General features: G+C 36.5%; 1 protein-coding gene across 1 annotated transcript in view; it reads left to right on the top strand.

Moving 5' to 3' along the window:
• Window positions 1-24840, top strand: part of nAChRalpha2 (nicotinic acetylcholine receptor alpha2) — a 372719-nt gene that overhangs the window by 277766 nt on the left and 70113 nt on the right. The window contains exon 4 of the mRNA XM_069838054.1: window positions 3436-3616. Coding sequence (XP_069694155.1) covers window positions 3436-3616 — 181 coding nt within the window. The remainder of the gene's footprint in view (window positions 1-3435; window positions 3617-24840) is intronic.

Here is a 24840-nt window from a genome sequence, read left to right on the forward strand (position 1 = left end):
TTTAAGTTTTGTGGATATAAAGGGAAGAATTAAAATTAGTCTTGAAGTATACGCGCCAACTTCCAGTGAGGTTACCACGCGTTTAAATTGTGATAAATTGAAATTATTGTTTCATTATACAGGGACATCACTTTATTTTTACCAACATTTTTAACATTAACCTGGCTATACTCGGAAACACTGTTGTCCCCTTCCATTACAGAAGTTTGATGTTAGTAGTGCAATATGTAAACAAATCATTTTACTAGGTATAGGAGGAGAGAAAAGTAGTGTATCCATTCATGTTGTAGGGAAATACGATATTACGATTTTCAGTTTGATCGTCACTTTTACGGAATTTATCAAAATACAGTAGAGTAGTAACATTTTTTTTTTTTTCAAAAACTCAACTTTTCAGGCGGCTATGTTCGTTATGTAATGTCTACTTCATTTAGCATAATTAATTATTGATGTTAACATACAATATAGAGAGTGCACTTAAATTGAAGGGGTCATAAGTAAAGGGCTGTAAGTGCACTTAAGTTACTTTTGAGAAAATGGGGTTTAAATATTTAAGCTTGCGTAAAATCGGTGAAATTTTTATTTAAATTTTAATGTGTGATGCGATTAAAATATCCCTTTGCCACTAAAATTTTAGACACTTTAGCTTACACTGCATGCACTTAACTCATGTTATTACAAATGTCACTAGCATTCCTTTGCTTCTAGCCACCTCAATTCAAAAAAAGCTAATCTGAATTTTTAAACAAGTTGCTGAAAATGGTTGCCGTTCATTACAATGCAGGCTTCAATTCAGTACGCATATTATTAAAAACATTTTGAAGCATATTATCTGAAATTGAATTTATCGTTTCTTGAATATAATTTTTAGTACGATATTATTAATATAGATTCTTTCTTCTATAGAAAACGCAATCATATTTATGAAACACACTATACACTGCAGTGTTTACTTCACTGCTTGAAGACTTCGAATGCAACAGCGGCCGTAAGTTTGTGAGTCTGACGGGAGCAAGGACATTAGTGAAGGGGTGAGAGTGAAGTACATTCAGAAATGCAGGTACAATAAAAATGCAAGTAAAAATAAAATGATTCCCTGTATAAAACAACTTAAAATAAAAAAAATGAGATTACCGAATTAACAGGGTGTCCAGCGTACACCTTGAACAACCGCAATATATGCCCCTGGTATTCACAGAGACCTGTACCATTAGTCGGATGGCTGCAGTATCGACTTCATATGTTGCAGAGCCATTTTCAAATAGCGGCTATTTCAAGCAAGTTTGTGCTGAATACAGACACTGTTACCGGAGAATTTTTCTGGATAGTCCTTTGTCATTACCGTCATCAACATTATCATCATCATCATCATCTTCTTCTTCTTCTTCTTCTTCTTCATCTTCATCATCAACATCTGCTTTACGGGCTAGGCCTTTGGCCTGCTTCGCTTTCAGAGGAATTCATCGTGCCACCTTGCTCTAGGTCATTCAATATCTCTTTATCCTTGAAGTTTTTTTCGGTAGCCTATCATTGTCCATTCTGTCCATTCTTAAATTTTTTAGTCGGTTATTTTACGACGCTTTATTAACTGTTGTGATTTTCTAGCGCCTGAATGATATGAAGGTGATAATGCCAACGAAATGAGTCCAGGATTCAGCGTCGAAAGTTACCCAGCATTTGATCTTAATGGGTTGAGGGAAAACCCCGGAAAAACGTGAAGCAGGTAACTTGTCCCAAACCAGGATTTGAACCCGGGCCCACTCCTTGCATGGTCAGGGATGCTAACCGTTACTCCACAGAGGTGGACATTAAATTAATTAATTAATTAATTCATTCATTCATTCTTTCATTTATTATATTCCATAGATCTTACATGAGCAATGAAGCTTTAAGATGTGGAACAAGTCAAAATTTTACAATATTACAACTACAATTTTTACAAATTTTAAAAATACTTTACAATTTTTACAGTTTTACAATTTAGTATTTTTCTACAATGATGAGGTGAGGTCCGAGGATTCGCCAAAAGATTACCCGGCATTTGTTCCGAGAAACAATAATACGCAGAGACCCATAATAAATTTTACAGTATTGAAGCTTGACAAATTACGCGGATTTTTTAATATTTCATTACTAGGCTTTATTATTATTATTATTATTATTATTATTATTATTATTATTATTATTATTATTATTATTATTATTATTTGAATATGAAGTAACAAAACTGATAAGGGCGGACTCTGCTACTCTTCTGCAAAATCATATCATTACGAGCAGGTTGAATTGTTGTTTTATAGGGTGTATCTAAATTCGATACTCAAACTTCTAGGGATGATAAAAGAGACCAAAACAAACGTTTTTTGTTACATGACTATGGTTCGAAAACTAATTATTGGGTGACAAAATCAGGGACTATTCCATACTATAAGGAATAAAGAATACAGACTTTGAAATGTTACTTATGACACTCATTCCTCAAAACCATTTCAAAAACTGTTCAAAAGTGTTTTTCCTGCGTCCTCCGAATCAATTGGAGTTTCGTGCACCGGGCTCTTCAAATGCTCTCACACACAAAAGTCAAGTGGATTGGCCGCGGTGAACCCATTGTATGGCCTCCTCGTTCTCCCGACATCACTAATAAGGCATCACTCTTGAGGCAACTAAGCCAGGAAATAATGGAGTAGGGAGGGCATTCAAGTACAAATGAGGAATGTCCTTCGAGAGAGCGCAAAAATTACAGTTCCTAAGGAAAGACCAAAAGGTATTACTTACTGATAAAATAAGAGGCCTACAGAATTTTGTAGTTTCCCGATCATTTCAGCAAGATCTCTTAGCAGGTTAAAATGATTTTACCCTCTACATTTCAAGCTCTACATGCAGCAGCTATAGCAAGATGCTATGTCTATTGTTCGAAAGCACAGCAAACCTGACATTTTTTTTAACTTTCAACTACAATCCACAATGACCTGAAACAGATATTGCTTTACTCCCACATGAAAAATCCACTGAACGACCTGACATTGTAACTTGTGTTTTCGCGTTGAAACTCAAAAGCTGAAGGTGGATAGGTTCAAGAAAAAGTATTTGGCATAAAAAAAACATTCAGTGGGAGTATCTTTCATTATTATGGAAGCAAATAACTTTCAAAATGTCTGGTATTCTTCATTGAAAGTAAATATTTTTATTTGAACGTCTAATGAACTTAGTTTGCAGCATTTGCTGCACAAGCCACTAGTATATATATATATATATATATATATATATATATATATATATATTGCCTTCAGTCCTTTTAATTGTTTATCTGGTCTGCACGATTATTACCTGCTCGTCATCAAACAAGTTTTCGTTTAAACAATTTGTATTATTTTTGGTGATTAGACAAAGAAGTTAGCTCAAAGTAAAGCTGTACTTCCTTCTTGGTCGTTGCAGTGCGGACGGGGAGTATGTGGTCACCACGATGACGAAGGCAGTGCTGCACCACACCGGCAAGGTGCTGTGGACCCCTCCAGCCATCTTCAAGTCGTCTTGCGAAATCGACGTGCGGTATTTCCCCTTCGACCAGCAAACCTGCTTCATGAAATTCGGATCTTGGACTTACGATGGATTTCAGGTATAGTGATGTTCATTTTGTTTAATATCCTTCTTGTCGAAGAACACAAATTTAAATTGAACATATTTATATTAGTCCTCTGCTTTGCCGAAAACGGTAACATGATATGAGGTAGTCAAAAGCAAAGGGGTACCAGTGACATTTCTAAAAACATGAGTTAAGTGCATCTAAGAAAGCTAAAACATTTAAAATTTTATAGTGACAATGGAACACATCTTTTAACCACATCAAACACTAAAATTGAAATAAAAAATTCAAGGAATTTACGGAATATTAAGTAGTTTCAACTACATTTTAAATGCTTCTTGATTACATAACTTTTAACACTGTATCACTTCGGAATATGTATGATTATCCGCTCCGACCTGTATTTGTGTATTAAATGACTTGTATTGTATTGATTATACATCTTGATTATGATTACACAACTTTTAACACTGTATCGCTTCGGAATATATATGATTATCCGCTCCGACCTGTATTTGTGTATTAAATGACTTGTATTGTTTTGATTATACATCTTGATTATGATTACATAACTTTTAACACTGTATCACTTCGGAATATGTATGATTATCCGCTCCGACCTGTATTTGTGTATTAAATGACTTGTATTGTTTTGATTATACATCTTGATTATGATTACATAACTTTTAACACTGTATCGCTTCGGAATATGTATGATTATCCGCTCCGACCTGTATTTGTGTATTAAATGACTTGTATTGTTTTGATTATACATCTTGATTATGATTACACAACTTTTAACACTTTATCACTTCGGAATATGTATGATTATCTGCTCCGACCTGTATTTGTGTATTAAATGACTTGTATTGTTTTGATTATACATCTTGATTATGATTACACAACTTTTAACACTGTATCACTTCGGAATATGTATGATTATCTGCTCCGACCTGTATTTGTGTATTAAATGACTTGTATTGTTTTGATTATACATCTTGATTATGATTACACAATTTTTAACACTGTATCACTTCGGAATATGTATGATTATCCGCTCCGACCTGTATTTGTGTATTAAATGACTTGTATTGTTTTGATTATACATCTTGATTATGATTACACAACTTTTAACACTGTATCACTTCGGAATATAAAACAAATAACTTAAATGTACTTATACCCCTTTACTTCTGACCCCCTCATATATGTATACAGTCCATCTCAGGAATCTGTAGAGTAACTTCGCGCATATGTGGGCGGAGTCTATCTGTGCCGAAGTATATTGCGGGTTGCATCAACTCGAGTCCGTTAAAGGGTAAGATGAACGTCGTAGAAGGTAGGGGAGTAGTGGGTACAGTGAGACACAAAATACTAAGACATATGTATGCAAGTGAAATTTCAAGTATTTTTAAAATAAAGTGCAATAGAAATATACATTAAAACATGGAGTACAATAATACATAAACAGAAATATTAATAGATAAAGAACATAACATACAATGTGTGTTTGTCAAAAAAATGCAAATGTCTCACTGTTCCCATTCAGGAGGGTACAGTGAGACACCACAGTGTCTATTAACGGACATTGAAATGATTCACATTTATTTCAAAAGAAAACAAAAACTTGCTGTCTCCTTATCTTGACATGTTCTGTAGACTTATTTAGAATCATTTTGATGTCTGACTTCGAAACCATTGAAACATCTGGAACATTCGGAAAAGTGAATTTTCCATGACTTTTCAAACTTTTGCGAAAAAATAAAATGAATTTTTGGTGACAACAAGCTTATAATTATAAGTATTTTATTTAATTCTTTATTATTTTTTAATGTTTTATTAAATTTTGTGAATAATTTTTTATTTAAGAAAACATTAAAATGTAATGTATCCATTATTTTAAGCTATAGTTCCTAAATTGGTTACTAGTATGTTCATTTTTTATGTTAGTTACCGGTAAATGTAATATAATTACAGTTTATTTTTGCAAATCATTGATACATGGGAACAGTGAGACGTCTCAGTGTACCCTTCAATGGCATGTCTCACTGTTCCCTTTACTCATAGTTCGTTTAAAAATGGCGCCATCACTTCAAAATCAAAACAAGAAAGACGAAACTTTGCCATACATAATCTCAAATACCATAGTATTAGGTAACAAAACATTCATATTTCTATTTAATTTGTATATCCAATATAACCTTCATTAAACACAAGCCAAAATTTTACTTCTAGAGTGAAAAATTACGAATTATTTTTTCATCACTCGCCTCTATAACTAGAATCAAATCGAGTATGAAAATTCTGTTACTTTACTCATGCAACATACAACTCCACTGTTACAAACATTTCAACATCAAAATTTACCATCTAATAAAAAATGTCTCACTGTTCTCTCTGTCTCACTGTACCGACGTCTCCCCTATAGTGTTCTCCAACCAGGAGATTAACCGTGAAAGGAATGTGCTTACTATTGGTCATCTATTGGAGCGGAGTAGATAGATAATATTACCGTTATAACGTCTTATACCTCCGGACTTATATCACCGGCAATATCACCTTTATTTCATTCAGAAGCTAAATAACCTGAGATGTTGATACAGCGTCGTAAAATAACCTACTAAATAAATAATAATTCATTATATATATATATATATATATAATTCGAACTGGTAATGGAAATTACGGGAAAACGCCCGAACGGATTTTAATGAATGACCCATCATTTTGAAGTTGCGGATCCAAGGATTTTCAGAAAAAATAGTAATGAAGCGTTAGTTTTCCTATATAATTTTCCTATTTTCCAAAATCCAACTTTCGTCAATTGTGAGAACTAATTATTGCATTTCCACGGCCGACTTGATGTGCATTTCGGAATTAAAAAAAAAAACACTACAATAAACAATAGGGTATTACACGAAGGCCATGACCTGTAGGATTGCTGACATATTTAGATTTCAAATTCAATTGTTTATTAAAACTTCAAGATTTACAGGTCCGATTTTGCGGTGTGTAATTTTCTGAGTAGCTGTGTATTGGATATTAAAATCTACAAAATTTGAGGTGGTTTGATGACATTATTACCACTAGACATGAAATATTATTATAGTTAATGCCATGATGCGACTATTTTTCATTAATTACACATATTAATCCTATATTAATGATATGAAAGTGAAACGTTTTGGGGTTATATAAGTAGATGGAGAGAATATCTTAAATTAGGTCTCGATATTTTCTATAATTTACTGAGTGGCGGCTACAAAACTTACATAAGATAATATTGTTAATATAAATCAAATATTTTTGTAGTTATTAATCAAGTGGGGTTTGGTCTTCTTCATATACTTAATGGCGGTGTGGTGTAAATATTTATATGCGTCATTCTCTTCAGTATTGGCTCGAGAGAGCGCAAAAATTACAGTTCCTAATGAAAGACCAAACAGTATTACGTATTGATAAAATAAGAGGACTACAAACCAACAATTCACAATAACCTGAAATAGCTATTGCTTTACTCCCACATGAAAAACCCTCTAATCGTCCTGACAGTGTTACTTGCGTTTTCGCGTTGAAACTCAAAAACTAAGGTGGATATGTTGAAGAAAATGTATTTGGCATAAAAAACTATTCAGAGGGAGTATGTTTCATTATTATGGAAGCAAATAACTTTCAAAATGTCTGGTATTCATTGAAAATAAATCTGGAAAATTTTTATTTGAACGTCTAATGAACTTAGTTTGCAGCATTTGCTGCACAAGCCACTAGTTTAATGTATTGTCACACCAACTACAGGCTAAGAATGATAATAATTTGCCTTTGGTAAGAAGCGTTGGCTAACTGAGCTACAGTTGAACTCAGAGCTTGTGAATAATGAATCAGTAAACTCTGTCTTCATGTGTGTATAAAATATTTGACCTATTACTATTTCCCTTTGAATGAAGATAGACCAGATAGCCAATTAAACATTGCGCAATACATGATCCGTGTATCACTCGCGTATCGATTGATTCAATTAAACTAATTAAATTCATTAGCAAATATCCTGCGGCAAACGTATGCCCTCGCCACATGCATAAACATGAAGGAGACTCCGAAGGCTTGGGCAGAGGGCGTTTCACACGTAGTATCGACGTGCATGTAGGGCGCAGCATCCCTCCCCTCCTGTCTTGAGCAGCACCGATGTACCACTAGACACCTTGTAATCAGTACGACATTTCAAGAAACATTGCCCACTTAAGGATCATTCCTACAAGTTCCTTCTTTTTCACTCACTTTTCTGTTCATATGCTGGTTTCTGTTTCCCTTCCTTTCTCTGTTCTCATTTCTGCTCTCTCCTATCTATCTATCTATCTATCTATCTATCTATCTATCTATCTATCTATCTATCTATCTATCTATCTATCTATCTATCTATCTATCTATCTATCTATCTATCTATCTATCTATCTATCTATCTATCTATCTATCTATCTATCTATCTATCTATCTATCTATCTATCTATCTATCTATCTATCTATCTATCTATCTATCTATCTATCTATCTATCTATCTATCTATCTATCTATCTATCTATCTATCTATCTATCTATCTATCTATCTATCTATCTATCTATCTATCTATCTATCTATCTATCTATCTATCTATCTATCTATCTATCTATCTATCTATCTATCTATCTATCTATCTATCTATCTATCTATCTATCTATCTATCTATCTATCTATCTATCTATCTATCTATCTATCTATCTATCTATCTATCTATCTATCTATCTATCTATCTATCTATCTATCTATCTATCTATCTATCTATCTATCTATCTATCTATCTATCTATCTATCTATCTATCTATCTATCTATCTATCTATCTATCTATCTATCTATCTATCTATCTATCTATCTATCTATCTATCTACCTACCTACCTACCTACCTACCTACCTACCTACCTACCTACCTACCTACCTACCTACCTACCTACCTACCTACCTACCTACCTACCTACCTACCTACCTACCTACCTACCTACCTACCTACCTACCTACCTACCTACCTACCTACCTACCTACCTACCTACCTACCTACCTACCTACCTACCTACCTACCTACCTACCTACCTACCTACCTACCTACCTACCTACCTACCTACCTACCTACCTACCTACCTACCTACCTACCTACCTACCTACCTACCTACCTACCTACCTACCTACCTACCTACCTACCTACCTACCTACCTACCTACCTACCTACCTACCTACCTACCTACCTACCTACCTACCTACCTACCTACCTACCTACCTACCTACCTACCTACCTACCTACCTACCTACCTACCTACCTACCTACCTACCTACCTACCTACCTACCTACCTACCTACCTACCTACCTACCTACCTACCTACCTACCTACCTACCTACCTACCTACCTACCTACCTACCTACCTACCTACCTACCTACCTACCTACCTACCTACCTACCTACCTACCTACCTACCTACCTACCTACCTACCTACCTACCTACCTACCTACCTACCTACCTACCTACCTACCTACCTACCTACCTACCTACCTACCTACCTACCTACCTATCTATCTATCTCATATCCCTATTCATTTGTGATCTTATTCCTGCTCTTATTTTGATCATATGTCTGTACTTATTTTTCCCTGTAAAATCTCCCGTTCTCGTTCCTGTTCCTGTTCTTTTTGGTTGTGTTTCTGATCCTGCTCTTATTGTCCCTGATCTGTTTCTTATGCTCACGTGCATCAACGTCGGTTAGTGTAACCACCGGTTAAATTTGCGACCTAATTCCTGGTTAAGCATTTTTACGGTGCATCGATCTTGATTAGGACTTAAATAGGAAGTTACAGTGAGGGTCACATAAGAACAGTTCCTAAACAGCAAATATTGCCGTCATGTCAGTGTTGCCAACTGTTACCAGATATCACACGATGCTACGTACTAAATTATTTATTTACTTACCGTGCTTTATGTTGGAAGGTTATTCTAAACAATTAAACAATTTTTAATATATCTTCGTAGGCTAACTATACGGGAAAGGGATCAACATGTCAAGTATTTTGTCTGGCAATACGAAATTCATTGTTTTGGCTAAACAATTGACTCACGAGACATAACCTAAAAATGTATTTTGTTTGACCACAAGAAATTATTAGTACTAACTCCGAAAACTTACCTGACTATAGTCTTGGATTATAACCACAACGCAACACATAAAATAACAATTATGTATTAATATTAATATTGATATTACTTAATTATTAGTAAGTTCAAATTTCACTAGCTTCCAGTAACCGGCTCAGAAATCTAGTACAATTTTAATTTCATGGAACTCCAGTGCCGACAAATATCGTCGATACTTGTCTCAGCTGCCAACATACCAGTTTCAAAATCACTATCATTTGTAGTACTTGCCAGTATCGAAATTCGAAACGAAGTTGACAAAAGAAAATTCAACCTGCAAACTAGAAAATCACCACAATCCAGTAGCACGTGTAGTAATGGGGGGAAAAATGGTTAGATTTCACCCTTAGGGTATGAAGTAAGCTGATCCGGACTATAACCACTGTAATCTCTAACCGACCATATTCGAGCGTTTAAAGGAGATAATCAGTGATTAGCAGGCCAAGGAAAACATAATGGCGGCCAGATCCACAGGTGATCATTTCGAAGAAGATTGTTATAGTTCAGTACTTGAATTACTTGGATAGACATGATGGTGAGCGTGAAGTTTCTTTAGTCTTTAGTGGTAAAAGAGAATTCTTACGAGGAATTAGGTGACAAAAAATTTCAGGAGTGATTTCGTTGATCAAAATCTATAGTGTTATTTCTGCTGCAACAAATTGGTCATTAAAAAAAACACAGAAACAGTCTTATTTCTCCTATGGATCAGGTGCTTATATTAGAATTCTACGCAATTGATATTTTCTGCATTTTACGAGGGAGCACTCGATTATCTCTTTCTCTACGTCACTGGCTGAACGAAGCGAAGTTATGGATGGATCTTAGGATAATGCACCGTTCCCTGGCATGAATGCGGTCCTGGATCGCAACACATTCGTACTTATTTTCTTCATCATTTTCCTTTATGGATATTTCATATTTTTCATATATAATATATTTAAATATAGTAATTAAGTCTATCAATACTTCAAACTCACTTGGGATATAATCATTTGTGCATTTAATTTTCAGTTTTTGTTTACGATTTTAACCTAACAGCACTTAAAACAAAAGAAATGCAACTCGCAAACATATCAGCGCCCAAAGGCAAACAAATGCAAAGCGAAAATATAGGACACGTTCGTTTCCATGTAGAACGGAGTAAGCGCAGTCGTTTTTAGACGTTGACTATTATCGTTTGCAGAGAAATGAATGCTTTCCTTTAGTCATTTTGTAGAAACAGTGTATCATAGACTGTACGCTGGTTAAATGAAGTGTTAGCTAACCATGCTGAAGTAATCGGTAATTATGAATGGTGCATAGAAATTACTTTCAACTAATCCTTTAATGGTGTTAATTTCTATGGATGAACTGCAAAGAGTCTTGGCTAAATTGAAAAACAATAAATCTCCAGGAGAAGATTTAATAAATAGTGAATTATTTAAATATGCTAGCAGTAAATTTCTACAAAGATTTTTGAGATTTTTAAATTTGATATGGGAGGGACAAGGATTTCCAGAAAGCTGGACTAAATCTATTGTAATCCCTATACATAAGAGAGGAGATTTGAAAATTACGGATAATTATAGAGGAACAAGTTTATTGAACGCAGGATATAAAATTTATGCAAATATTTTGAAAAACAAACTCAATAAGCATTACGACAATATTATCAGTGAGGAACAAAATGGTTTTCGTCGAGGAAGGTCCTGTTGTGATGGATATTTCGCATTGAAATTACTGGTTGAGAAACATAGAGAATTTAATCTAGAAACGCATATGGCATTCATTGACTTTAAAAAGGCTTTTGATAAAGTCAATCGGAATAAATTACTTCAGATTTTGGCAGATGATCAAGTGTCTCAACAGATTATACAAAATATTTACAATATATCTAAAACAACCATCATAGCAATTCGAAGCAACAATAAACTTTCACAGTGGCGACCCATTTATAATGGAGTACGACAAGGCTGTGGCCTTTCACCACTTCTGTTTATTATATATATAAATAGAATCATTCAAGATTGGCGACAGACACGACATGGATTTATTCCAATTAATCGAAATTTGCAGCTTGACGCTTTACTTTTCGCTGATGATTTAGTTCTCATGGCATCAACTGAAGATGATTTACAATTTTCAATACACAATTTAAATATGGTCAGTGAAAAATATAACATGGAAATTAATATTGAAAAAATCGAAAATCATGTCATTTTGTGGGAAATTCCCTGTACCAAGTAAAATCTGTTTGAATAATAAAATAATAGAAAGAGTAAATACCTTCACTTACCTTGGCTATACACTATCACCTTATGATGAAGTAGATATTGCTGAAAAAATATGTAAATATAATAAAACAATGGGGATCATTAATAAAATCATGAAACCTTCACTAGTACAAAGACACACAAGAATAGGCTTGTATAAAACCTTAGCACAGCCAATATTAAGCTATGGTAGTGAAGTGTGGACTGTGAAGAATAAAGACGTCAGTAGAATAACAGCGAGTGAGATGAGGTTTATGAGAGCAACAGCTGGATATACTCGCTGGGATCATAAAAAAAATGAGGACATAATGCAAGAACTTCAAATAGAACCCATTATACAGTTCATCAGCAAATATCAACTTCAGTGGAAGGGTCATCTCGAACGAATGAATCGATGCAGAATTCCAAAAGCACTGTTTCATTACCATCCATATGGCAAAAGATCTCTAGGCCGTCCAAAGAAGAGAGGGACTGAAAATTCTAGTTTGAGACCGTAACAGGCCACTTGGCCTAATACTTGTTAGGAAGATGATGATGATGATGATGATGATGATGATGATGATATAGAAATTACATTTTAACTACTGTTACTGTTTAACCGTCGTTTCGTAACCTATGATTGCTGCGCTTTTAACCGATGTTGATGCACTTCGCCACTAGTCAAATACATGTTCTTGTTTTTGGTCATGTTCTTGATCCTGCCTTTGCTCTTGATAGTATCTTATTCATGTTCTTTTTGTTATATATGTTGTTTCTTAGTCATATGTGTTATTCTTGTTCCTGTATTCATCTCTGTTCTTCTTCTTGGTCGTATCTAAATCATAATCTTATACAGGATGTTTCCGAGGTGGTGTTACAAACTTTCAGGGATGATGGCGAAGGGTACATATATCAATTTGAGATGAGGAACCCTGGTCCGGAAATGACTGAGTCGAAAGTTATAAGAAAAAATAGTTGTGTGGAAATGGAATTGTAATTTGGCACCACGTGCCCTCCTTCCCTTCACTTTTGGAACAGTCGTAGAAAAATGATGGGCTGGATGTCTCCTACGTGGGTACTTGCAGTGATACAATCTGTGAGCTTGTCTACTGTTTCCATTGGCTCATCTATATTCGAAAATCAGGTCTGCTTATTCCGCTCTCGTGTACTCTTGCATTTCACTAGGACTGATCGGCTGTACAAGTTGCAGTGTCCAGTCGATCAGTCCTAGTGAAATGGAGGAGTACACGAGAGCGGAATAAGCAGGCCTGTACAAGTTGCAGTGTCCAGTCGATCAGTCCTAGTGAAATGGAGGAGTACACGAGAGCGGAATAAGCAGACCTGTACAAGTTGCAGTGTCCAGTCGATCAGTCCTAGTGAAATGGAGGAGTGCACGAGAGCGGAATAAGCAGACCTGTAAAGTTGCAGTGTCCAGTCGATCAGTCCTAGTGAAATAGAGGAGTACACGAGAGCGGAATAAGCAGACCCGTACAAGTTTCAGTGTCCAGTCGATCAGTCCTAGTGAAATGGAGGAGTACACGAGAGCGGAATAAGCAGACCCGTACAAGTTTCAGTGTCCAGTCGATCAGTGCTAGTGAAATGGAGGAGTACACGAGAGCGGAATAAGCAGGCCTGTACAAGTTTCAGTGTCCAGTCGATCAGTCCTAGTGAAATGGAGGAGTACACGGGAGCGGAATAAGCAGACCTGATTTTCGAATACGGATGAGCCGATGGGAACAGTAGACAAGCTCTCAGATTGTTTAGGGTACAAGTACCCACGTAAGAGACATCCGGCTCACACCACTGTTCCAAAAGTTAAGGGAAAAAGGGCACGTGGTGCCAAATTACAATTCCATTTCCACACAACTATTTTTGCTTATAACTTTCGATTCAGTCATTTCCGGACCAAGGTTCCTGATCTCAAATTAATACATGTGCCCTTCGCCATCATTCCTGAAAGTTTGTAACACCAATTCGGTAACACCCTGTAGATGACCCGATACTAAACGTTAGGTGTACATCAATTGCAGGGAGGTATTGAACTCATTGCTTCGTTCCCTCCGTACGTCTTGTCGCTGTTAGCGACCGAATATCCCCTGTCTGTTTATTATTTGCTATTTTTTTACTAATATTATTAATATGATAATTATCGTTTGAATTTTAACCTATTAAGTGAAATTAATAATCTTCCTAAAAGAAGTAATAATAAAACTTGTTACAGTTGCATTCTGAAAATTTGGAAATGGTAGGATTATCATAGGTGAATAATATAAATTTGACTATCTCGCAATAAATATTGCATTATAATTACAGTGCAGCATATGGGCTACATGTACTACGGAGTAGGATCATTTTTCACATAGTTATTTTGGCATTAGTAGCTGCTGTGTTACTTGTTGGTGATTTTGCACATGCTGACATTTCTAATTGCACTAATTACATCTCCATTACACACAGACCGACGTGCTGGTTCCGTCCCTGAGAGCCACAACATAATTCTAAATAGTGGTCTTATTTAGTAACCTGTGTAATCACTGCTGTCCTTGCGTAGATCTTTATTCATGTACGTGTATTAATGCACAGTATTTAATAATTTATTTATTTAATCTGGCAGAGCTAAGGCCAGTAGGCCTTCTCTTCCACCCAGCCAGACTCTAATTCTAATTGAATACAATTGGATTTTATTACATTAATACAGGACCGTAAAACAACATGAAAGTCAGTAATGAAAGTAAAAGTAAATAATGAAAGTTAGATAAGTAATGTTAGTGAGACAATAATAAACATTCGTAAGAAATAATAATAATAATAATAATAATAATAATAATAATAATAATAATAATGAGATAAATTAAATATTTATTCTGTTATATATATATATTACAATTATAACCATTAAACATTGAGAAACTTGAAACAGCTATTATTGTTAACTCCTAAATTGACAAAGTATCCTATAAGATACAACAGGTTAATAGGCTATCTTATATATATAATTTGAACTGGTAATGGAAATTACGGGAAAACGGCTGAACGGATTTTAATGAGTAACCCCTCATTTTCATGCCTGGCATCCAAAGTTTTTCGGAAAAATAGTAGTTTTCAGTGAAATGTCAATTTTCCTACATAATTTTCCTATTTTCCAAAATCCATCTGTTGTCAGTTTTGAGAAATAGTTTTATTGAATTCCGTCCGACTTGATTGAATTTCAGAACAAAACACACACTACAATAAACAATAGGCTATTACACGAAGGCCATGACCTGCAGGATTGCCGACATATTTTGAGCTCAATTCAATTTGTTATTAAAAACTGATTCCGCAGTGTATAATTTTCTGAGTACAGCTGTGTATTGGATATTCAAATCTACGAAACTTGAGGTACTTTGATGACATTATTACCATTAGAAATTAATTATTATTATAGTTAATATCATGATGCATCTATTTTTCATTAATTGTACATAATATTGATGCTATATTGATGACATGAAAGTGAAACGTTTTGAGGTTATGTAAGTAAATGTAGAGAATATCTTAATTTAGATCTTCATTTCTATAATTTACTGAGTGGCTGCTATATATAACTACATAACTTAAGTAAGATAATAATATTGTTATTAAAAATCAAATATTTTTATACTTATTAACCCAGTGGGGTTGGGTCTTTTTCATATACTTAATGGCGGTGTAGTGTAGATATTGATATGTGTCATTGTCTTCAGTATTGGCTCGAGAGAGCGCAAAAATTACAGTTCCTAAGGAAAGATCAAAAGGTATTACTTACTGATAAAATAAGAGGCCTAGAAAATTTTGTAGTCTCCAGATCGTTTCAGCAAGATCTCTTAGTAGGATAAAATGATTTTACGCTCTACATTTCAAGTTCTACATGCAGCAGCTATACGAAAATGCTATTGTTCGAAAGCTTAGCAAACCTGACATTTTTTTAACTTTTGCCTACAATCCACAATGACCTGAAATAGCTACTGCTATCGTCCTGACATTGATACTTGCGTTTTCACGTTGAAACTCAAAAACTGAAGTTGGATAGGTTCAAGAAAAAGTAGGCCTATTTGGCCTAAAAAAATCCATTCAGAGGGGGTATGTTTCATTATTGTGGAAGCAAATAACTATCAAAAAGACAAGTATTCTTCATTGAAAATAAATCTGAAAAATTTTTATTTGAACGTCTAACGAACTTAGTTTGCAGCAGCATTTGCTGCACAAGCCACTAGTATGCTATAATTTTAATAGAACAATAGAAAAAAAATTGGTAGGAAAATTAAAATTCCACAATACTATAATATTGTACAACATATAAAATATGGACATTGCGATAGTTGTTTTCTTTACAGTCCGACAAGGTTTAATAAACTATGGTCAGAAATGAAGTTTTGTCAATTTCACTCGTTTCGATTTTCGACTCAAACAAAAAGTTTAGGCACAATTCCTAATTTAAGGGTTAACAGGAGTTGTTAGAAAAATATTTCCTTAGTCTATTCTTAAATTGGTTGGATGTCTGACAGTCCCTGACGTTACTCGGTAGGGAATTCCAAAGCCGAGGAACAGCCACAGTGAAAGAAGATGAATATGAGGATGTTCGGTGGGAGGGAATGGATAATATTGAGCAATATTGTGATAGTGTGTCTAGATTGTGATAGGTGGATAAATTTTGATAACGAGACGCAAGATAGACAGAAGTGGAGAAATGCAATATGTGAAAGAGAAGGGAAAGACAGTGGATTTTCCTACGATCTTCTAGACGGAGCCAGGACAACATTTCGAGAGATGGTGTTACGTGATCAGCCCGGCGAATATTGCAGACGAAACGGACGCACATTTTTAGGAACATATTATTGAAACTTGGAGATGTGAGAGTTTTCTATCCCTAAATAATTACAGAAAATGAATTTGAATTACATTTCAGAGAACTATCAGATTCATATTCCGGATGTGTTCGACATATATCCGTTTGTAATGTTTATTTTAAGGTGAAAAAATTGCAATCAAACTCCAATCGTGGAAGTGGGTAGCAAACGGTGTTTCCGGTTCTCAACCGTCGATCCAAAGGTATAGGAGGTTAATATTAGAAATGTTAGTACAAGTAGAATGATGTCCCGGTAGTATTAAGTCAGGTATAAAGTTGGTTTTCACTTGTCTTAAATCTTACTACCTTTTGACCAAGTTACAACTAAAGTGTAAGTTAAGTTGTTACACATTCTGCATTTCCTACGTACTTAAGTCGGGTGTAAGTGAAAGTAAAGTTCAAATGAAGTTCGTGAATGCGACCCTTAGACTTAGTACTTCAGTGGTTACGTTGGTTGTGGCTATAGTACAGAATAATATTGCCGTCCACACCTGTGGAATAACGGTCAGCGCGTCTGGCTGCGAAACCAGGTGGCCCGGGTTCGAATCCCGGTCGGGGCAAGTTACCTGGTTGAGGTTTTTTCCGGGGTTTTCCCTCAACCCAATACGAGCAAATGCTGGGTAACTTTCGGTGCTGGACCCCGGACTCATTTCACCGGCATTATCACCTTCATATCATTCAGACGCTAAATAACCTAGATGTTGATACAGCGTCGTAAAATAACCCAATAAAATAAAATAATATTGCCTGTCTTGAGTGTGAAAGCTTTCATATTGTATCATGGACGTTCATGAATATAATCTAAGTGTTATGATTTTTCAATAAAAACTCACTTAAATCCATGCTATGGCAGCAGGAATCCTAATTCCAACATTATATTAACGACCTTCAAGCATATGGGTATCTGCAGTAGTGGTACAGTTCCAATTTAACATATGCAACAGCCTGCAAACAGGCTGTAAACCTACGGTTCACGCTGCATAATTTTCGATAATAAATCACCACCTATGAAACGTGTTGCACACATTTTGGGGACAACACATCATTCTGTATCCCACTTATGAGGAAACACGCACTGTTGCATCGCGTGCGCTTGGAGTTGAGGCAAACACTTGGGTGACAAAACAAGTTCTTTAAATTCTTGCAGTTCGCTGTGATTATAACGAGAATATATTTATAAGAACGTCAGTTACTTATGCAGGGCGAATCTAAATTCAACCAACAAACTTGCAGGAGTTGTATAGGACACCTATTTAAGAATTAGAAATAAGATACCTTTGAACAATTTAGAGGGAAAAATTGTTCCGGAGCCGGGTATCGAACCCGGGACCTTTGGTTTAACGTACCAACGCTCTACCACTGAGCTACTCGGGAACTCTAACCGACACCGATCCAATTTTTCCCTCTATATCCACAGACCTCAAAGTGGGCTGACAACAGTCAAGCAACCAACTTCGAGTGCACACTAACTCCGTGTGACTTAAATTGTGGTTTTCTGTTAACGAACAGTGACGTTTATTATACAAATCAAGATTTCAGGTATAACTCCCTGTAAAGTTGATTTGAATAATTTAGAGTTCCCGAGTAGCTCAGTGGTAGAGCGTTGGTGCGTTAAACCAAAGGTCCCGGGTTCGATACCCGGCTCCGGAACAATTTTTCCCTCTAAATTATTCAAATCAACTTTACAGGGAGTTATACCTGAAATCTTGATTTGTATAATAAACGTCACTGTTTGTTAACAGAAAACCACAATTTAAGTCACACAGAGTTAGTGTGCACTCGAAGTTGGTTGCTTGACGGTTGTCAGCCCACTTTGAGGTCTGTGGATATAGAGGGAAAAATTGGATCGGTGTCGGTTAGAGTTCCCGAGTAGCTCAGTGGTAGAGCGTTGGTACGTTAAACCAAAGGTCCCGGGTTCGATACCCGGCTCCGGAACAATTTTTTCCCTCTAAATTATTCAAATCAACTTTACAGGGAATCATACCTGAAATCTTGATTTGTATAAGATACCTTTGTTCAGAATAGTAATATGCGTTACAAGAGCGGTATGTTGATGTTTTCATGTTCTCGGAAATGAGAAAGCTCAACTACGTTTCGCTTTTTCAAACTTTTCCTCGAACATGAAAACAAACATACCGCTCGTGTATCGTACATTATTTTGTGCGAAGATCGTTTATTACATACCTGAAAGAGGAATTTCTAATTAGTTGCAATGAAATCTCCATGTTTGATTCTGTTCAATGACGGCAACTTTTAAAAACTAAAATATCTATCTTCAACATTGTTGCTTAAAAATGTTTTCTGTGTTTACGATACTCCAGCAGGCCATGATATACGTCTGTCTTTTTTCTTCCCCCAGTCTATGGAATCTTGTTGATTTTTTCACGGCTTCCTTAATGTTACTTGTATCAGGAATGCAATAAGTTTCGTGGAGTAGTGGACTTTACTTAATTTTTGCAAATATTTAAAAACAACAATTAACAGTGCAATTTAGGTGAAATTGCGGTGGTAAGTTTCCAATTTATAATTATTACTATGTTAAACGTCTCTAAAAATAATATGTTAAAAGCCTAAAGCAGTGAAATGAATATGGCGCTTAAGCGGTAAGAAGAGGGAAATTGTTATGTGTGTTACGTTGGGAATACTGAATGTGGTATTTCACACTTACCGCGTATTGGTTTTGTGCGGAAAGCAAGCAAATACGCGCGATCTCGCACAAGATAATTGAAGCGTGTGATCCCAAAACTCGCTCAGTCCGTTTGGAAATTTTTATGGCGTAAAAGTTAGTTTCCCCTTACGCAGTAAGTAATGATTAGATTTAGATTTAATTCGGTAACAATAGTTGGCAGCACTACATAAACACATTCATTTGTCCGTCGTGAGTCAAGAGTCAGCTAGTGTTATTATTGAATGAAATTTGTGTTCTGTTTTGTATTGTGTAACATTCTTTACAATTCAATGGTTCGTAAGTTTACTAATCGCATGCACTTAAATCGGGGGATCGTGCAGGCTAGGGAATGTCTCCATTTCTCGATATGATAAGATTTCCAAACAAATTTCGCATTTTCGTCATACCGATGGCTGTTGCACCGTCTTGCTGAAACCAAGCTAATCTGCCAGAGCATGTCTCTGGGCTGAACACGTCGAACTGCTCACTGAAGTAGTGGTACTAATTACGCGGCCCGCGGGCCGCATGCGGCTCTCGAAGACATTTATTGTGGCTCTTGAACTAATATTAATATTACTATTCTTTCCTAAAACATTTTTATTTGATATCTATAATAATGTGTAACTGGAGAAAACTTTGGTTGCCCTACATCATTACTGCTAGTGAAGGTATTGAACAACTACAAGTATTTGTTTTCTTTAAAAGAAGGTACTATCAGTGTAATATGTAGTCTTCGTGGAATTGCCACGAGAATCGCAAGAATTACTACGCATGTGGTATAGACTGTATGAGAAGGGGGCGCGCAACGGATGGAGTATGCCTCTGATGTAAACACTGAGCAGTATACTGCGGTTACAATAAAACCTGTACCCCGCATTCAAGAAATATAATGAATGATCATTGAAGTAGGAAATGTCTAAACATGTAAATACACAATTATTTTATAGTGAGATATATTAACTCTTAAATGTAACATACTCGCATCGTCCTTGAATATGTGCATTGCAGTGAAGAGTTACGTACATTTTGAGCGACTGCAAAGTAACCTCCTCCGATGGTCAATTAAACAGTTTTTATTTTGGGAAAATGTACGTTCAACATCACACGATGTAATACGTACATATTTGAAGAACGGAAAATCAATACTTTTTAGTACACCAACTTCAGATGTCTTGTCGTGTCCTGATAGAACATCATTTATAGTACGAAGTTGTGAATAGGCAGAATTTTTAGCAATAATGTTTCTCAAATTACATTTCATTTTTTCTGAAATTAGTGAATTGTTATTTTGGATAACGGTTTGTGATACTTTATCCACTCTATTAAGGGCTTCTGGAAGTTGTAGTTTAGACGATTCTAACAGGATGATGCTTTTGGGCACGATTTTAAAATTAGAATCAATGAACAGAATATTTTCCAATAGCTGTTCAGAAGGCAATGATTTTACAGCTGCAACAGCGGAACTGTCTGTGCTATCCAATGCATCAATTACCTCCATTATTTTGCCTAATGTTCTGCATAATAATGAACAGCATCCAACCACGTTCGCCATCGGGTCAAGACTGGCTGCGGGGGTAAGGGTATTCCAGGGGCAATTATTTGTAACAGCAACACTCCCATTGTAGTATGTTTGATTGAATTCTAGTCTGCACTGAACAAATGTTAAGCTTTGACTATTCCAACCACAGTAATGCAAAAACAAGTGCTTGCATAGGTATACATTAGCTGTAGCTGCTCCGTCTATTTGGACCGGTCACAACTCTTAACATGAACTGCTTATACTACAAGACCGGGTGGTCGCTCACCTCCTCTATACTACCGTACTCGGCAACCTGATTGCATGCTGCGTGTGGCAATTCAACGAAGTCTAGTAATATGTTACTAGTCTATCCTTGATGTATGCAGTGGAGGAGAAAAGGAACTGGCCTCCATAAACTATTGTCTCCTGGCTTAGTTGCCTCATGAGTGATACCTTATTATGTGATTTGTTAAAGAATGCCTTCTAGCTGTATATAATACTTTATTTTCCAAATTTGCAATTTCAAAAGAGAGTACAGATGAAATAAAGCAACAAATCAACCGGCTTACATTTATTTATTTATTCTGGCGAAGTTAAGGCCATCAGGCCTTCTCTTCCACTTAGCCAGAAACAAAAGAAGTTGATACAATTTTACACACTAATATTTAAAGAACACTAATTTATATAGTTATACAAGCACAAGTCGAGTAAAATGATGCGAATATACTACAAAATAATATAAGGCTAGAAGTTACACTCAATGAATATGCAAGCGGTAAGTGAACCAATATTAATATGGTTTTGCAGAAAAGTAGAAGAGCCCATGTTTCAACTTCAAAATACCAGTAATATGTGTTAGTTCTTTTACTCTATAGTCGACCTGGTTGGCGAGTTGGCATAGCGCTGGCCTTCTATGCCCAAGGTTGCGCAACTTCGGCTTAACCCATGACATATAATAAATATTGTAACTTGGTGTTGTAAAGTTGAGAATTAATATGTAATGTATTATTATTATTATTATTATTATTATTATTATTATTATTATTATTACTTATCACTATCATCATTGATATCTCTGTGTTTCTTTATTTTTTTTCTTGTATTAGCTCGATGAAAGCTCTATAGTGTTCTTTTGACAATGTTGACCCTCTATAGGGCTTTAATTTGATTTGTATTATTTTCACCAGTGTTTGTATTTCTCTTTTTGTACCGTATTTATATATGATGAAAGAGTAATGGAACGGAGAAAAATTCTCTCCGGCGCCGGGATTTGAACCCGGGTTTTCAGCTCTACGTCCTGATGCTTTATCCACTAAGCCACACCGGATACAACTCCAACGCCGGTTAGAATCGTCTCAGATTAAGCTCCAACTCTTGGGTTCCCTCTAGTGGCCGCCCTCTGCACTACGTCATAGATGTCTATGAACGCAGGACCGAAGTCCACACATGTGCTGAGGTGCACTCGATATGAGTGACTAGTTGGCCGGGATCCGACGGAATAAGCGCCGTCTTAAATCACGAAGTGATTTACGCATATCATATATATTATTTTAATGTACCGAAGTACATATGATATTTCCATGCAGATATTCTGCGTCATCATACGATGAAAGACTAATGGAACGGAGAAAAATTCTCTCCGGCGCCGGGATTTGAACCCGGGTTTTCAGCTCTACGTGCTGATGCTTTATCCACTAAGCCACACCGGATACAACTCCAACGCCGGTTAGAATCGTCTCAGATTAAGCTCCAACTCTTGGGTTCCCACACATGTGTGGACTTCGGTCCTGCGTTCATAGACATCTATGACGTAGTGCAGAGGGCGGCCACTAAAGGGAACCCATGAGTTGGAGCTTAATCTGAGACGATTCTAACCGGCGTTGGAGTTGTATTCGGTGTGGCTTAGTGGATAAAGCATCAGCACGTAGAGCTGAAAACCCGGGTTCAGATCCCGGCGCCGGAGAGAATTTTTCTCCGTTCCATTACTCTTTCATCGTACGATGACGCAGAATATCTGCATGGAAATATCATATGTACTTCGGTACATTAAAATAATATATATGTATTTATATATGTTATCTGGTAGGACGGAAGAGAAGGCCTTATGGCCTTAATTCTGTCCGATTAAATAAATAAATAAAATAATATTGTTTACCTTTATCTTATGTTGCAATTTTTTGCAAACCGTGTTGGTACAAAGGATTTGTTAAATTTTAAGGCGAATGTCGGGTAATCTATGGCGAATTTTAAGATTCATTTTTTACAAGGTTGTGGATATTTGTGTTGACATAGGTTAATGTTTGCAGTTAGGATCTAATAAGTGTTTCTAGATTTAATAACATAATTCTCGGCCTCATCTCGCCAAGTGGGAATCGAACCCACACCCGAGCGGAATTCCGGATCAGCTGGAAAATGCCGGTGGCTATGATGCTGATGAAGATGAATTGATCTCGATTTTGCAAGAGTGAATATACAGGTTGTTTAAAAAATACGGGGCATAATTTCAGGTATGTATTTCCCACATGTAGACAATCAAAATAGTTCATTACAACATGTGTCCGGAAATGCTTCATTTCCGAGTTATGGCCTTCACAACATTGAAATTCACAGGAACGTTTTTCTTTCCGCAGGTCGTCATTACAGAAGATGTTCAAAATGTCCACTTCCAGCTTGAATACAGACCTCGATGTCTCTTTGACCTGCGAACACGATCCCAAACTCTAGGAGTATTGCGTATGATCTCAGAACATGCCACAATTCGATTCCGAAGGAATTCCAAATCAGGCACCGGAGACGAATAAACCAATGATTTTAAATGGCCCCACAAGTAGCAATCGAGAGGGTTCAGATCAGGTGAGCGTGGAGGCCAAGCAATTGGGCCACCTCTACCTATCCATCGATCAGGAAACCTTCGATCCAAGTACCGGCGAGCCGCACGACTGAAGTGTGCAGGAGCGCCATCATGCAAGAAGTGAATGTGTTGACGATTGATCAGTGGAGTGTCTTCTAAAACATGAGGTATGGTGTTTTCCAGGAAGTTTGTGTACGCCTGCCCCGTAAGTCTGTTTACAAGTACATGGGGTCCAACTAATCGATCACCAATGATACCGGCCCACATTTTGAGGGAGAACCGCACCTGGTGATGAGATGGAACAGTTGCACGTGGGTTTTCATACGCCCATACATGCTGATTGTGGAAATTTATTATGCCATCTCGTGTGAACTGTGCTTCATCTGTAAATAATACTGTGCTAAGGCAGGAAAGTTCGGATTTACACCACACTGCTGGAAGAACCACTGACAGAACCTAACTCGTGCAGGGTAATCTGCTGGTGACAGGGCCTGTACACGTTGCAAATGATAAGGATTCAATTGATACTCTTTCAATAGTCTCCAGACAGTCGTATGAGGAACATTGACTTGCAACGCTACCCTTCGTGTGCTGATAGAAGGAGTCATGTTCACAGCCTCCAGAATCTCCTCCTGTACTTCTGGAGTTGTAGATCTTGGTCGTCCCCTTCCCAAACCAGGAGAGTTAAATTTTCCATACTCGCACAGACGGTAATGGAGACGTACAAATGTCTTCCGATCTGGACATTGTCGCTGTGGGTACCTCTTCTGGTACAAGCGACGAGCCAGCGCAGCATTGCCGTCCGCCTTACCGTACATGAAGTGTATCTCTGCCAGCTCTTGATTTGAATACATGTCGCACAGTCTAACGCCTACACAACACTGAATGTAACCTTCGCCTCGGAATGA

The sequence above is a fragment of the Periplaneta americana genome, chromosome 1 (assembly GCF_040183065.1).
Source record: "Periplaneta americana isolate PAMFEO1 chromosome 1, P.americana_PAMFEO1_priV1, whole genome shotgun sequence".
NCBI lineage: Eukaryota > Metazoa > Arthropoda > Insecta > Blattodea > Blattidae > Periplaneta > Periplaneta americana.